General features: G+C 38.5%; 1 protein-coding gene and 1 long non-coding RNA gene across 2 annotated transcripts; both read right to left on the reverse strand.

Annotated features, from left to right (window-relative positions):
- Positions 1-283: 283 nt before the first annotated feature.
- On the reverse strand, positions 284-7,103 carry LOC118804559. The gene is made up of 8 exons (XM_036565058.1): positions 7,007-7,103; positions 6,682-6,924; positions 5,397-5,738; positions 4,993-5,241; positions 1,187-1,301; positions 1,040-1,094; positions 466-683; positions 284-359 (listed from the first exon to the last, which is right to left on the reverse strand). Exons 1-8 carry the CDS (start codon positions 7,068-7,070, stop codon positions 284-286), a joined length of 1,362 nt encoding a protein of 453 aa, XP_036420951.1. The 5' UTR covers positions 7,071-7,103.
- Positions 7,104-7,215: 112 nt separating this feature from the next.
- On the reverse strand, positions 7,216-11,961 carry LOC118804616. The gene is made up of 3 exons (XR_005007002.1): positions 11,923-11,961; positions 7,532-7,597; positions 7,216-7,351 (listed from the first exon to the last, which is right to left on the reverse strand). It is a non-coding gene; the product is annotated as an uncharacterized LOC118804616 (long non-coding RNA).
- Between the last annotated feature and the right edge of the window lie 1,964 nt (positions 11,962-13,925).

Consider the following 13,925-nt stretch of genomic DNA (forward strand, 5'->3'; position numbering starts at 1 on the left):
ATATAAAAAAGCATAAAATAATAAAACAAATAACAGTAAGTTGACTTTCTAAAGAATGAAAACAACTGACATTCCCATCAAATTACAGAACCATAGTTCAGCAAGTTTGCTATTCACACAAGCCAGAGATGTCTGGAGGGTTTAGAGCCAGTTTAACCCCCGAGTGTTAACCACTATGCTTTTCTCAAGACATTTGTGTTTCATGCTGCAGACATGGCCTCTCAGATGTTGTCCAGCTCTGGAAGCCCAATACACTGAGCTCATGGTAACTGTGTTCTTTTGCTCATTTTAGGGGTTTGCGTTTTTGCACCTGGCTGTAAATCTGAGATGGATCATCAGCTCCTTCAGCTGCCAGAGACCTGTGGAACATAAAGATTCATTTAATTCAATCCATTATTGTTCATTTAAACAATACAGTCAAATGGTTTAAACTTTGCATAGATGTAGTAGCATTTGTTTCCTCACTGGGTGGCAGCAGGTCTATGGAAGTCCACAACAGCATAGTGAACACTCTCTGGGCAATTTGCAAATTTAGCATAGTACACAGGCTTTGCTTGGGTGTGCATGTACTTAAAATGTAAGTTGTAGTACAGAACATCATCCTGATTATCTGAGGCTGTACATGTTTGGTCAGAGGTCAAGGGCAGGGATGAGATGTTATTATACACAGGATCAGAATCACTCTGAGAAACAGAAAGAAAGAGCTATACATGAGACCACATTGTATGTAAACTTATCACACGATCGTGCAGTCCTTTATCTCTAAGGCTTGCTTTACGTGGTGAAACTATCATGCAACTAAATGTAAAGCATCCTGCAACTCACTTAACACTCAGCCCCTACAATTGCAAGTGCTCCAAATTTGTTGAACAAGTTTTATGAAACAGCCAAAAATATTTGGCTAACCAGTAGAATGACTGAATGTGTTGCATGCAGCTTTGTTTTTCAATTGTCCTGTGTAACTGTCAAGTTGCATGCAACTTAAATACAACTAGTTGCATGAAAGTTTCACTATGTAAAGCCAGCCTAACATGCTTACCTGACCACTCTCCCTAGAGCTCTTCTGGGCTTTAGCTGAACTGGATTTTCTTCTCCTATGAAACAAATAACACAGCCTTTAAGCTAAATTAAACATGAACTTAAAACTATTTTTAAATTATTTTAAATGTGTTCACTATTCACATACCACATAGACAGAGCTGCTGTGATGAGTATTAGAGCCAGAAAGACCACCACTCCCACTGTGAGCAGTGGTAATACTAAGCTCTTTTCTTGACCTTCAAGACCTTTGAAACTGCATGCTAAAAACAGTTGGAGAAAACTGAGACATATTACTGAACTTGAACCTGATACAGCTTCTAATAATACACTGTACACATTAAATTCTTAAAAAATAATATTCGATCTTTTTAAACTCACAGGTTACTGTCGTGACTCAGACAGTAGCATTATTCATTTTTCCTTAGAATCAGCATTTTGCTTGAAGTTAAATTTTCAATGTCAACACTGTGTTGGATCAGCATTAAACTATCAATGAAAGTGTGCAGTTCCTAACATTGGCCACAATAGCATGGATATATTGTTGCTGTGCAAAGAAAAACAAATATCCCCAAACAGTAACTTTACAGGAGAAGGAAAAAAAAGTACTTACTTTTAATGTAAGTTAATCTAAAGACATTTCCTTCCAAGCAGTTTTGAAGCATTTACATTGGTCTATTTGATCATGAAAATGGAGATATATTGCCAAAAGTATTCACTCACCTATCCAAATCATTAAATTCAAGTGTTCCAATCACTTCCATGGCCACAAGTGTATAAAACCAAGCACCCAGGCATGCAGACTGCTTCTACAAACATTCGTGAAAGAATGGGTCACTCTCAGGAGCTCAGTGAATTCCAGCATGGTACCGTGATAGGATGCCACCTGTGCAACAAGTCCAGTCATGAAATTTCCTGGCTACTAAATATTCCACAGTCAACTGTCAGTGGTATTATAACAAAGTGGAAGCGGTTGGGAACGACAGTAGGCCACGTAAAAAGACAGAGCGGGGTCAGGCGATGCTGAGGCGCATAGTACGCAAAGGTCACCAACTTTCTGCAGAGTCAATCGATACAGACCTCCAAACTTCATGTGGCCTTCAGATTAGCTCAAGAACAGTGCATAGAGAGCTTAATGGAATGGGTTTCCATGGCCCAACAGCTGCATCCAAGCCTTACATCACCAAACGCAATGCAAAGTGTCGAATGCAGTGGTGTAAAGCGCCACCACTGGACTCTAGAGCAGTGGAGACGTATTCTCTAGAGTGACAAATCACACTTCTCCATCTGGCAATCTGATGGATGAGTCTGGGTTTGGTGGTTGCCAGGAGAACGGTACTTGTCTGACTGCATAGTTCCAAGTGTAAAGTTTGGTGGAGGGGGATTATGGTGTGGGGTTGTTTTTCAGGAGTTTTGCTCGGCCCCTTAGTTCCAGTGAAAGGAACTCTTAATGCTTCAGCAGACCAAGAGATTTTGGACAATTTCATGCTCCCAACTTTGTAAGAACAGTTTGGAGATGGCCCCTTCCTGTTCCAACATGACTGTGCACCAGTGCACAAAGCAAGGTCCATAAAGACATGGATGAGTGAGTTTGGTGTGGAAGAACTTGACTGGCCTGCACAGAGTCCTGATCTCAACCTGACAGAACACCTTTGGGATGAATTAGAGCAGAGACTGCGAGCTAGGCCTTCTCGTCCAACATCAGTGTCTGACCTCACAAATGGGCTTCTGGAAGAATGGTCAAAAATTCCCATAAACACACTCCTAAACCTTGTGGAAAGCCTTCCCAGAACATCATATTAAACACTATGGATTAGGAATGGGATGTCACTCAAGTTCATATGCATGTGAAGGCAGACGAGCGAATGCTTTTGGCAATATAGTGTACTTATTTTGTTTTTTTGACAGCAACAATATAATCATTTATAGTTGACTGCTAGATTAAATATGTCAACTTGTGCCGTTGACAGTACAGATGTTGAATAAATATTAATACACTATATGGACGAAAGTATTGGGACAACTACACATTACACCTACAGGAGATGACATCCATTCTAAATCCATAGGCATTAATATGGAGTAGATCCCCCATTGCAGCTATAACAGCTTCCACTCTTCTGGGAAGCTTTCTACAAGATTTGTGTGGGTGTGGGAATTTTTTCCCCATTCATCCAGAAGAGCATGTGTGAGATCAGACACAGATGTTGGACAAGAAGGCCTGGTTCACAATCTCCATTCTAGTTCATCCCAAAGGTGTTTGATGGGGTTGAGGTCAGGGTTCTGTGTGGGTCAGTCAAGGGCTTCCACACCAAACTCACCCGACCATGCCTTTATGGACCTTGCTTTGTGCACTGGGGCTCAGTCACGCTGGAACAGAAAAGGGCCTTCCCCAAACTGTTCCCACAAAGTTGGAAACATTCAATAGTCCAAAATGATTTCCATTCACTGGAACTAAGGGGTCTAGGCCAACCCCTGAAAAACAAACCCATAGCATTATCCCTCCTCTACCAAACCTTGCAGTCAGGCAGGTAACATTCTCCTGGCATTTGTCAAACCCAGACTTGTCCATCAGACTGCCAGATAGAGAAGCGTGATTTATCACTCCACAGAAAATGTCTTCACTGCTCCAGAATCCAGTGTCGGCGTGCTTTACATCACACTGTTCAATGCTTGGCATTGTGCTTGCTGATGTAAGGCTTGCATGCAGCTGCTTGGCCATGGAAACCCATGCCATGAAGCTCCCAGTGCCAGAGGAAGCCAGAGGAGGTTTGGAACGCAGTTATTGAGTCAGCAGAGCATTGGTTACTTTTATGCATTATGTGTCTGTAACTTTATGTGGTTTGACACTTGCAACTGGCTGAGTTGCTGTGGTTCCTAAAGGCTTCCACTTTTCAATAATATTAGTCACAGTTGATAGTGGAATATCTAGGAGGGAAGAAATTTCGCAAACTGCATCCTATTATAGTGCCACACTCGAATTCAGTGAGCTCTTTAGAATGACCCATTCTTTCACAAATGTTTGTAAAGGCAGACTGCATGACTAGGTGCTTGATTTTATACACCTGTGGCAATGGGACTGAATGAAACACCTGAATGTGTCTCAATATCTTTATCCATATTGTGTATATGTACATGATATGATATGATATATATGATATAAGATAAAAGTTAAGGAAATGTTAACGGTACACAGCCATTTGATTGTGTCAAACTTTTGGCACAATTATAATTGTACTAGACTGGGAAACCAAAGTGTTCCCAAACAGAAGATAAGTGTGAATTCACGTTGCTTCTTCCAGCTAAAACTTGTTTTCTCCACTCGTCATTTCAGACATTGTGGCTAATCAACCATCCAAGGTAGAAAGCTGAAGCTAGCTTCTTATTCAAATTTTCCCCTGGTGTTTCTTCAAGCGAAATTGCTGGACCATTTAAGGTGGAATGGAAAATTCGGGTAAGCTGGCATATAAGCTTATAAACTGCTAATAAGCTGCTAACTTGAGCTTCGTCCAAGGTAGGCTAACCAATTTTTTTTTTAGTTCATAGTTTCTAGGAATATCATAAGTTAAGTGGAACTATAGAAACCATTGCCATTGTCATGCATTTTATAGCAAGTCCAACTGTAAAGCACATATTGTCTCATGACCCCCATACTGGAAAAAAAACAAGAGCATCATTGTGAAGTGGAATGCAGCACAATAATATTTTTCTTCAGGACCAGGATTGAGCACCACTGAGCTAAACCATTAGGACGAAAGGTTTCTTAATCCCAGTCCTAGGGACCCCATTCTTTTTTTGTTTTTTTCCTACACTACGAACCTAATCAAACTCATAAGAAGCCTGTTAATTAGCAAATGAGTTAAATGGGGTGTGCTAGATGTGCTTAGTGAGGGGTCGCCCAGACTGAGATTGGAAGTGGGTTTTTTAGTATTTAGAGTGTTTTACAGGACTCACAGTCTTCACTGAATGTTTGCTCAGGAGAGCGGAGCTCCTCGTGTCCTCTCACAGCACAAGAGTAGTTGCCTGCATCTTCACTGCACTTCAGGTACAGCTTGTTGTCTCTGATGATTTTGTTAGTTACAGGCTGTCTGTTCTTGTACCAGATGTACGTGGGGTTGTTAGGCAGAGTGCAGGTGCTGCTACACATCAGTATTACTGTCTGTCTATCTGATTCTGTGCTGGAACTCACTCTCACCTGCAAAGCTGAACATGCAGAGAATAAATCAGATTAATCGGATAAACGCATCAAACATAGATCGAAATGGTAAACATCTTGTTCACCTGCAACATTCAGAATGACTGTTACCAGTACTACTAAAAAAATTAAAAATTAGATACAGGCTACTATGGTGACATACCTGTAACATTCAAAAAGGCTCCAGGTTTACCAGAGAACTTCCCTTCTTGAGTGTCTGTGCTGAACTGAATGTAATATTCTCCAGAGTCTCTCCTTCTCACATCTCTCATTCTCAGAGTGCAGTTTCTTTCTTTATCTCCAATATACTCCACGCGACCAGCAAACTGCTTTTCCTTACTCAGCTCCTTTGGCTTTTCCTCCAGCCAATTGTAATACCAGAACACATCAGTAATAGTCTGATTACTGGGATATGAGAAAGTGCAGGGAAGGTTCACTGATGAACCCTCTAAAACACAGAGTCTTCTCTCTGTGTATGTCACATTCCAACAGCTCTCAAAAACACCTGTAGAAGTTAAAGACCAGTACTGTACTATGTTGATAGCATACTTCATAAGTAATTAAGAATTAATAGAGTTAATTAACACAATTTATACAATAACCCCACTTACCCCAGATGTTGTTGACCAGCCAAGACATGTTTAGGTGTCCAAATGTTGCTTCTTTTGTTTAGCGCTGGAGCTCTGAGCCTAACATTGCTTACAATCACTAGAAGTCGATAGACACCAAAATCTTTTCTGTAAACACATGCTCAAAAACTTCTTTCAACCCTCTCAAACTACAACCTCATTTCCCAAAAAATTGGGATTCTGTGCAACAGACTGCAATGATATGCAATCATTGAAACCTTATATTTATATAAGTGAAAATAGTACAAATACAACAAATCAATTATTAAAACTGAGAATTTTTATTTTTTTATTTTTTTTTTGCAAAATATATGTCTATTTTGTATTTGAGATACCCAACTGTTTTGGAAATGGGGTCGTACATCTAAGTCTTTATAAAGGTGTTGCAAACATGTTGATGTTTAAAACATGGTGTGATTTACTGGGAACTAAAACATGAACAACACTGCATCATATAGTTAAACACAGCACTCGACCATTTTAGATGACCGTGTTGTGATGAATTCTGACACAGCTGAATTCTGACTCCTTCGCCTTCATATTCTTGTGTATCATGTCACACACGTCTTTTCAACCATACTGAAGGGCTAGATGTGGTTGGAGCAGGATGAGAGAAGTTTTGGGTATTTATGGAAAGGTTTAGGTGTCTATTGACTTCTTACGTTTGCTAACAATGTTAGCCTTGTCGCTCCAGCAATAAACTAAAAAGCACAATTTGGACACCAAACATGTAACGGTTGTGTGGAAAATTGTTCAAATTTGAGTTTTCACCAAACTATTCCTTTAACTGCTTAGTACTGAACTTGAATTCACACTCACGCAATTCAGAAGACTGGATTTCATCAGTGTGGCTAACAGAGCAGGAGTAACTGCCAGCATCTAAACAAGAGGCTTTGCTAGATAAAACAAGAGGCTGAAAATTCTTTGAAGTTTTCTTCTGTGTTTTTACTCCATTCTTATACCAGTAGTAATTTTTAGGTTTAGAGGTCAGACTGCAGGAAGTGCTACAGGTGAGAGTCACTGTCTGCTGTTTGTGGTCAGTGGCCATCTTCACCCACAGATCTGAATGAGAATACAGGTCAAAACATAACAATAGAAGCTGAGGAGATTGAAAAGACTAGTTTCGTTTAGCTGTTATCTTTACCTGTAACTGTTAGATTAACTGCAGCTGAGCTGAGATGTTCCTCTCCTTGTTCTGTAATGATCATGAGGTGATATTCTCCTGAGTCTCTCTCTCTCAGCTCTCTGATTGTAAGAGTTGAGCTGGACCTTGTATACTTAGTGTTTGTTCGTTGTGTGTAGTCTGAGTCTAAAGCTAAATCCTCTGGATGTTCCTTATACCTCCATTTAGCTTTCTGTTTAAAGCTGAACCAGAAGACAGATTTGATTCTGATGTCTGGGTAAGAGCATCTCACGGTCACCTCTGAATCCCGCAGAGCACAGATAGTGTGAGGACTGCAGGACAAACTGATACTCTCACCCAGACAACCTGAAACAAATACAAAGTGAAATCTACAGAAAACCACAAAACAATCAAAAAATATGAAATCATAATAATTTGCAATAATATGAAAGTGAAAATAAAATGCAACAAAATAAAAATGACAGAAACAGATGAAAAGCATATAATATATATTATATAACATATAATGCATTATGATAATCACACCTGATATATTGAGTAGCAGGATTAGTTGGAGGACAATCAGTTTAAAACCCATGGTTCCATTTGTATCTTGAAAAAAAAATTAATAAATATATTGAGTTGTATGAGAAACACATTTATCATTTATTTATACCATACAGACAATTTTTTTAGGTTTATAATTAGTGACTGGAGATAAGTAGTAATCATGGCATGTGCAAAAATTTGGACACCTTTCCGGTTGTTAAGTATAATTTAACTCGGTAGGTCTTAGGTGATTCATTAGGACTGGTTAAGCAGGTGAAATTTGCCATTAGGAATTGTCAGCTGAAGACCAGAATGTAATAAATTCTCTGACCCGTCAAACCTTGTGATAACACTCAACAGCCATGGGTACTTCTAAGCAGCTGGTTGATGATCTGAAATTGATTCCCACAAAGCAGGGGAAGACTATAAAAAAGATGTCAGAGCTCTTCCAGCTCGCAATTACCACTGTCCAGAATATCATTGAGAAGTGGCTGTTAAGGGTAACTGTGTAGTTAAGGCAAGATTTGGAAGACCAAGAAAACTCTCAAATACATTTTTACTGTACAGCATTTTTTACACAAACATGATCTGCATGGAAGAGTCATCAGAGGCAAACTTTACTTACAACCTCATCACAAAAGTCAAGTATACAAAACATCTGGATAGGCCAGAGGCATTTTGGAAACAAGTCCTGAAGACTGTTGAAGTAAATATGAAACTCTTTGGTTACAATCACCAAACTTTATATTTTAGTATATTGTGAGGGAAAAAAGTAGCATTTGACATAAAGAACATCTTACCAACTGTTAAAAATGGGGCTGTGGGGCTGTGTGGCTAGTGGCACAGGAAAGATTGCACAGATAAATCAATTACACTACATATCATCACATTCTGGAAGCAAATGTGACACAGCCAGTCAAGACGCTGAAGGTCAAAAGAGGCTTAATTCTACAAAACGTACTTCGAAATTCACTATGGACTACTAAAAGCAATGCAAGCTGAGGCTTTTGAAATGACCCTCATAGTTCCCTGTCTTGAACAATATTCTCTGAGGAATAATTTTCTAGTAATTAGCTATCTATGGTGACTTATACTGGGTTACAGAAACATAAAAGAGGTAACACAAATACAAAAGAGAGAACGTAAACACAAAAGAGAGAATGTAAATACAAAAGTAAGAACACAAAACAGAGGAGTGTTCCTAATTGCTCAGGGGAACCTAAAAACATAAATGGGAATATATTTCAGTTAAATTTCACTCTTAAGGGGATGCCTACAATCATGGCACACATACATTTAAGAAAAATATTTATTTCCTCACAAGATTTAGTTTTTTCTTTCAATCATTATACCTTAAATAAAGGTTTATGTTAAGGTTTTTGTTAATATTTGGAATGGAAGAAAGATATGTAAAGAATAAGTAATTAAGAATATTTTAAGAATATCCAATCTCTTTGAAAAGGGAAAGACCAGTAAATCCAAAACTAATATTCAGACTGACAGCCCAAATCTGAGTTTTGGCATATCCAGGTTGATTTTTTTTAACTAAAAACCACTTGAAATCTATTTTATGCAAATCAGATCCAAACCACATTTAGAAGTGGTTTGAAATGCGATTCCAATCAGATTTTACTGTGTCTTTTGTGTCACTCACAATGTCACAAACAACAACAATGTCAAATCCAGAGTGATGGAAGTCCTCGGATTCAAAAAGAATGCTAAAGATTCATGCTTATGCCAGGGAATATTAAAGAGTTTAGAGGGTGAGATGATGCACCTGCGTAGCTACTGACTCCTACGCAGGGTTGGGATAGCTACTGAAAAACTAGTAGCTACTTTGCAGCTACTTTCCCAAAATTTGTAGCTTGCTACAATTTAGCTACTTTTCCAGAAAAAGTAGTGGCTACTTTTTAGCCACTTTTTGAAAAGTAGTGCACTACTTTTTAACTAATTTCAAAGCGTGATTGTCAAAATGTTTGTGAATCTCCACCTGACACAACAAACAAGCCCAACTGATAGTGTGAACAAGACACTGCATTTAATCATTAGCCAGAAAGAAACACACAATTGAAAAGCTGCAAATATACAGTTTAAGTTTAAGTGTAACCAACAATCAAACTTACACAACCAAAGGCGTGATATCCAACAAAATTTGGACTAAGTAAAGGCAAAGTCAATCATTCCAGATTTTTCCTAACAAAAATCAACAAACATAACTGAATACAGACCGAACAGTTTTATGCAAAGCACTGTCAACTGTTGAAATAAATCTGCTCCAATTTAGACATTTCAGCAGGATCTGTACAGACATGACATTCAGAGTCCTTTATTAAACTTCAGCAACACTTCAGCCTCAAAATCTTCATCAGTTACTCTGACTCTGTTTGGGGTGAGAATCAGGCCTGAATAATCTCTCCACTGCTGCAGAGCTGCTGTGGCTCCACAGCAGAACTAGATATTTAGCTAAAATAACATAACATGATCCTCCTTTACTGTAAAATCATTATAACACACAGTTCTAACAGTTTTCACAATAAATGGTCTTAAACGCTGTAGTTAACCCATAACTGCTAATTCACCCTTTCACGCTGAAGACTGACGCACAGACTGCTGGACACCACAGCAACGCAGACAACGAAAAGGCAAAGAGACAGATTTAAGATGAACATCGATAATTTGGAGATGAGTGGACTTATTTGCAGTTATAATCACTCCAGCTGGTTTCCTGATACGTTTAATCTGAAACAACTCGCAAAGCTAAAGTCAGCTTTCTTTCTCCTTCTTCGGGTTCGAATTCTCCCGTTCCACCTTAAAAGGTGCCTGAGGCGCTAGATCGTGCTGCGCCATTTAAGGTGGAACGAGAGAATTCGAACGAGAAGCTGGAGAATGAGAGGCTGAACTTAACCTCGTAAAACTTTGAGAGACATTTTACAAGAAACCCGCGGACAAGTTTCGTGATTGTGGTGCGAGAAAAGCGGCTATAGCTGACCTAAAGCTTAATGCAGAGCAAAGTAAGTCTGCGTTTTCATTATTGTTAGCCTGTATTAGTACGTTAGCACACACATAAACAGACACATAAAGCCAAGACAGTAAAACGGACATAAAATGTTGTGGTTTCATTTGTGTTGAAAGGACAAAATGGCTCTTCTTAACATTTCAGTTGTGACCCCTGAGTTAAGCCTATTAGTAAGCGGTGATCAGCACATGACCGTTTGCTCGAACTGTCCACGGCTCAGTCATTACTGCACAGTCGCCACCAGCCAAGTGAACGACCGCGTTCTATGGTTCAGATTTTGTGTGGATTGCCTGAAGCCTGTAGTGAAATTGTAGCAAGAATTATTGCTATAGCTACACAAAAAATTGTAGTCGCTACAGCTATTAGCTACATTTCATAAAACTGTAGCAGCTACAGCTACTAGCTACAAACATTTGTAGTTAACTACAAAAAGTAGTGTGCTACTTAGCGACTGCCCCATCCCTGCTCCTACATCATTACCACTGCAGCCTATGTAGATAAGCTGGTGATGTCTGGACACACAAATCCAATCCTATCACTTGCAAACAACAGTGCGGACAGTCGTCTCAAAAGATCTGATTTGAGAAACAAATCTGACCTGCCTGCATTCTGAACACAGCCTAAAAGCAACATTGCTGCTTCAAAAGCAATCGTTTGAAACCACTGTTAAAATCTAACCAAACACGTAGAAATAGTTTGTAGTGTTTGGCTCAAATAACGCACTAAAACATGCTTGTTTTGGCCACTGCGCACACACAGATCTCCACAAAAAGGGGGAGCTTTTCCCTCTTGCGGCTTTACCAACAAGTCCATTGGCTCATTTTGTTAAGGATGGGACTTTATCTGTAAACAGACACCATGCTGAGGATTACAAGCTTTCCATTCAATTTCCAACCAGTGACCTGTCTCCTGTTTTATAATATCTCTGACCACAGTCCTGGTCAAATTACATGTTTGGTTGATTTTCTAAGTGAAATCAAGTTAGCATATCCTCTACAGGGAACCTAAATGTGGAATTTTTCTGCAAATTTTAAGGCACAACTTCTATTTGTTCACTGAGTTTAACATATTGTAAAAAATAAAAACATACAATATGTCATAACCATTGCACAGGCCACATTGTGTTTTACTCTTTTCCCAAATATGGTACAGTTAATAAACAGTAACTGTGCATTAAAATACGCATACATGTGTTCTCTGCCAAAACATGTCAACTGAGGTGCCCAAACTTTTCCATACAACCGTGCAATGTGTTTCTATTAAAATGATCAGCACTGAACGGCATCAATTTGCAACTATGTACCATGATCCATACATTCTTATGAACATAAAAAAAATGTACTTTAAATATGAATATATGTTATTTACTTACATTTGGACACGAAGAAGAGATCACATTTACAGTAAAGAGAGATATCGAGTGTGTGGATGGAAGGGGGGGCTGTGACTTCAAGCAAGAGGAAACTGTTAGAGATTGTTATCTGATAAAAAACAACTTCCTGCTAACATTTATATACTGCCAAGACTTTGCACATTATCAGAGATCATTCAGTTTGATTATCAGAAACCTCATTAACTGCATATTACTGTACTTATTCAGAGGGAACATAAGTTTAAAAGTGAGCGCACTAATAATAAATGAGTGACGCAGAACTGAATTTTTGCTATTGAGGAAAAACAGCTGTGGGGGAAGGAGTGAATGTGAGAAGAGCTTATCTTCTATCAGATCATGACGTTTTCAGAGCATTCCTCAACCACACATCGAGCACACATCAGAGATGTGCACAACTCTGTGTTTTTAAGCTTAGCTTTTTAGTTTGTTTTTCACTTTATGCTCCACTATCCACCTTATTCCTGCACCTCATGATGCTTAGAATGACTTCCAGGAAGCCTAAACAGACAATACATAAAAGGGGGATTACACCAAACTTTCAAAATTTCTGTGTAATTAAATCTTTGAGATTGAAACAATGTCATTCAGATTGGTTTCATGTGAAATGCACTGTTCTAGAGAAACTTACAGAGTCAGAATTTTTCACAGTTGTGATGATAGGAACCCGACGGCCTTAGAGTTTAACCCCTTTAATAGGCCAGGGCCTGCCGGTGGGCCCAAAGTTTTATTATACACTTCTATAATTGAAGAATAGCTCAACCAGTTTGTACTGATGGTCCTGTAGTTACTGAATAATAAGTCGTAGTATGTAATAAGCCTGGGATTTTAAGGGGTTAATGCCTCTAAAAGCTCCCTCACATATAATTCTCAGGTGTAATACCTGCCCTCGACACCAGAGGTCAGCCTTACCTAAGTATTGATTTGTTTCCTAGTGACACCTTGGACCTGTACAAATACACGCTCTTTGTGAAGTATTTGCAGTTTGTTGTGTACTGAGCTTTTTATCACTACTGTTGCTGGATTCATGGTTTGCTTGGACTTTCTTCTGAACTCTTGGACTCCTTTTGGATTCTTTTTGGTACTTGTTTTTCTAAGCTATCTTGGGTTTTGACTATTTTGGACTGTCTCTGATTGTGTTTTTTGTGATTTTGATACTGTGGTTTTGAATAAATGGGAAAATTATGGATTCAAACACCTCTGGAGAGCCTTCATCGCAATACTTATTACATGAAATGGCAATAAATACACTGCCTGAGGCCTGAGACACTGTTTTACGGTACTGTTGAGATAAAAGTTTGACCTAAAAATGTATATTCTAAAACTTTATTCATGGAGAGGTTCAGGCAAGATGCTGTAAGGAAAAAATAGTCTGCAAAAACATGTTTTATCAGATTTACCACTATTTTACCCTCATAAAAAAATGCCATATAAAAACTCAGAAAAACAACACCTGAAGGAAAAATAAGAGCTAATAAACAGAAATCAACTCACCTGCTCAGAATTCTGGGTAACTTCACCCCATACTGGATTAAGTGATAGCAACTAATTGTAAGGAATTGAGTAATTTTAACTCGATTACTTACGTACAAAATGCCAGAGCTTTAAATGTAAAGTAAATACAAATTTAATTGTCTCAGTCCACTGAAACTTGAATGTTTGGTTATTCCACCAATATTTTCTGGTTTTGGGTAATGATTTTGAATACGCCATCTTGCTAATTGAACCCTTGAGGTCTTTATGACAACTGAGCAATAAAATCAGTGTTGTTGTTCTTTAAAACTTAATTTTAACTCCAGTTGTAGGACTTTGTAACAGTGGGTGTGCTGGGATGCTGCTTTTTATTTATTTAAATAATATTTTTCCATGCACCCCCATTCACTGTCCATTCAGGCATTTGTTTAAGAGCCATAAAGAAAGTCAAAATAATTCTATTTTTTAAAAAATGATGAAAATGGCTAAAAACAAAATGTTGCACCCAGGTT

Source organism: Colossoma macropomum, unplaced genomic scaffold (genome assembly GCF_904425465.1).
Source record: "Colossoma macropomum unplaced genomic scaffold, Colossoma_macropomum, whole genome shotgun sequence".
In the NCBI taxonomy this organism is placed as follows: domain Eukaryota; kingdom Metazoa; phylum Chordata; class Actinopteri; order Characiformes; family Serrasalmidae; genus Colossoma; species Colossoma macropomum.

Coding starts and splice junctions, on each gene's coding strand:
- LOC118804559 (XM_036565058.1), bottom strand. CDS start 7,070: ATGATCATTACAGAACAAGGAGAGGAACATCTCAGCTCAGCTGCAGTT. Junction 684..1,039: donor GCTCTAGGGAGAGTGGTCAG/GTAAGCATGTTA, acceptor TCTGTTTCTCAG/AGTGATTCTGATCCTGTGTA. Junction 360..465: donor CATAGACCTGCTGCCACCCA/GTGAGGAAACAA, acceptor TATGTTCCACAG/GTCTCTGGCAGCTGAAGGAG.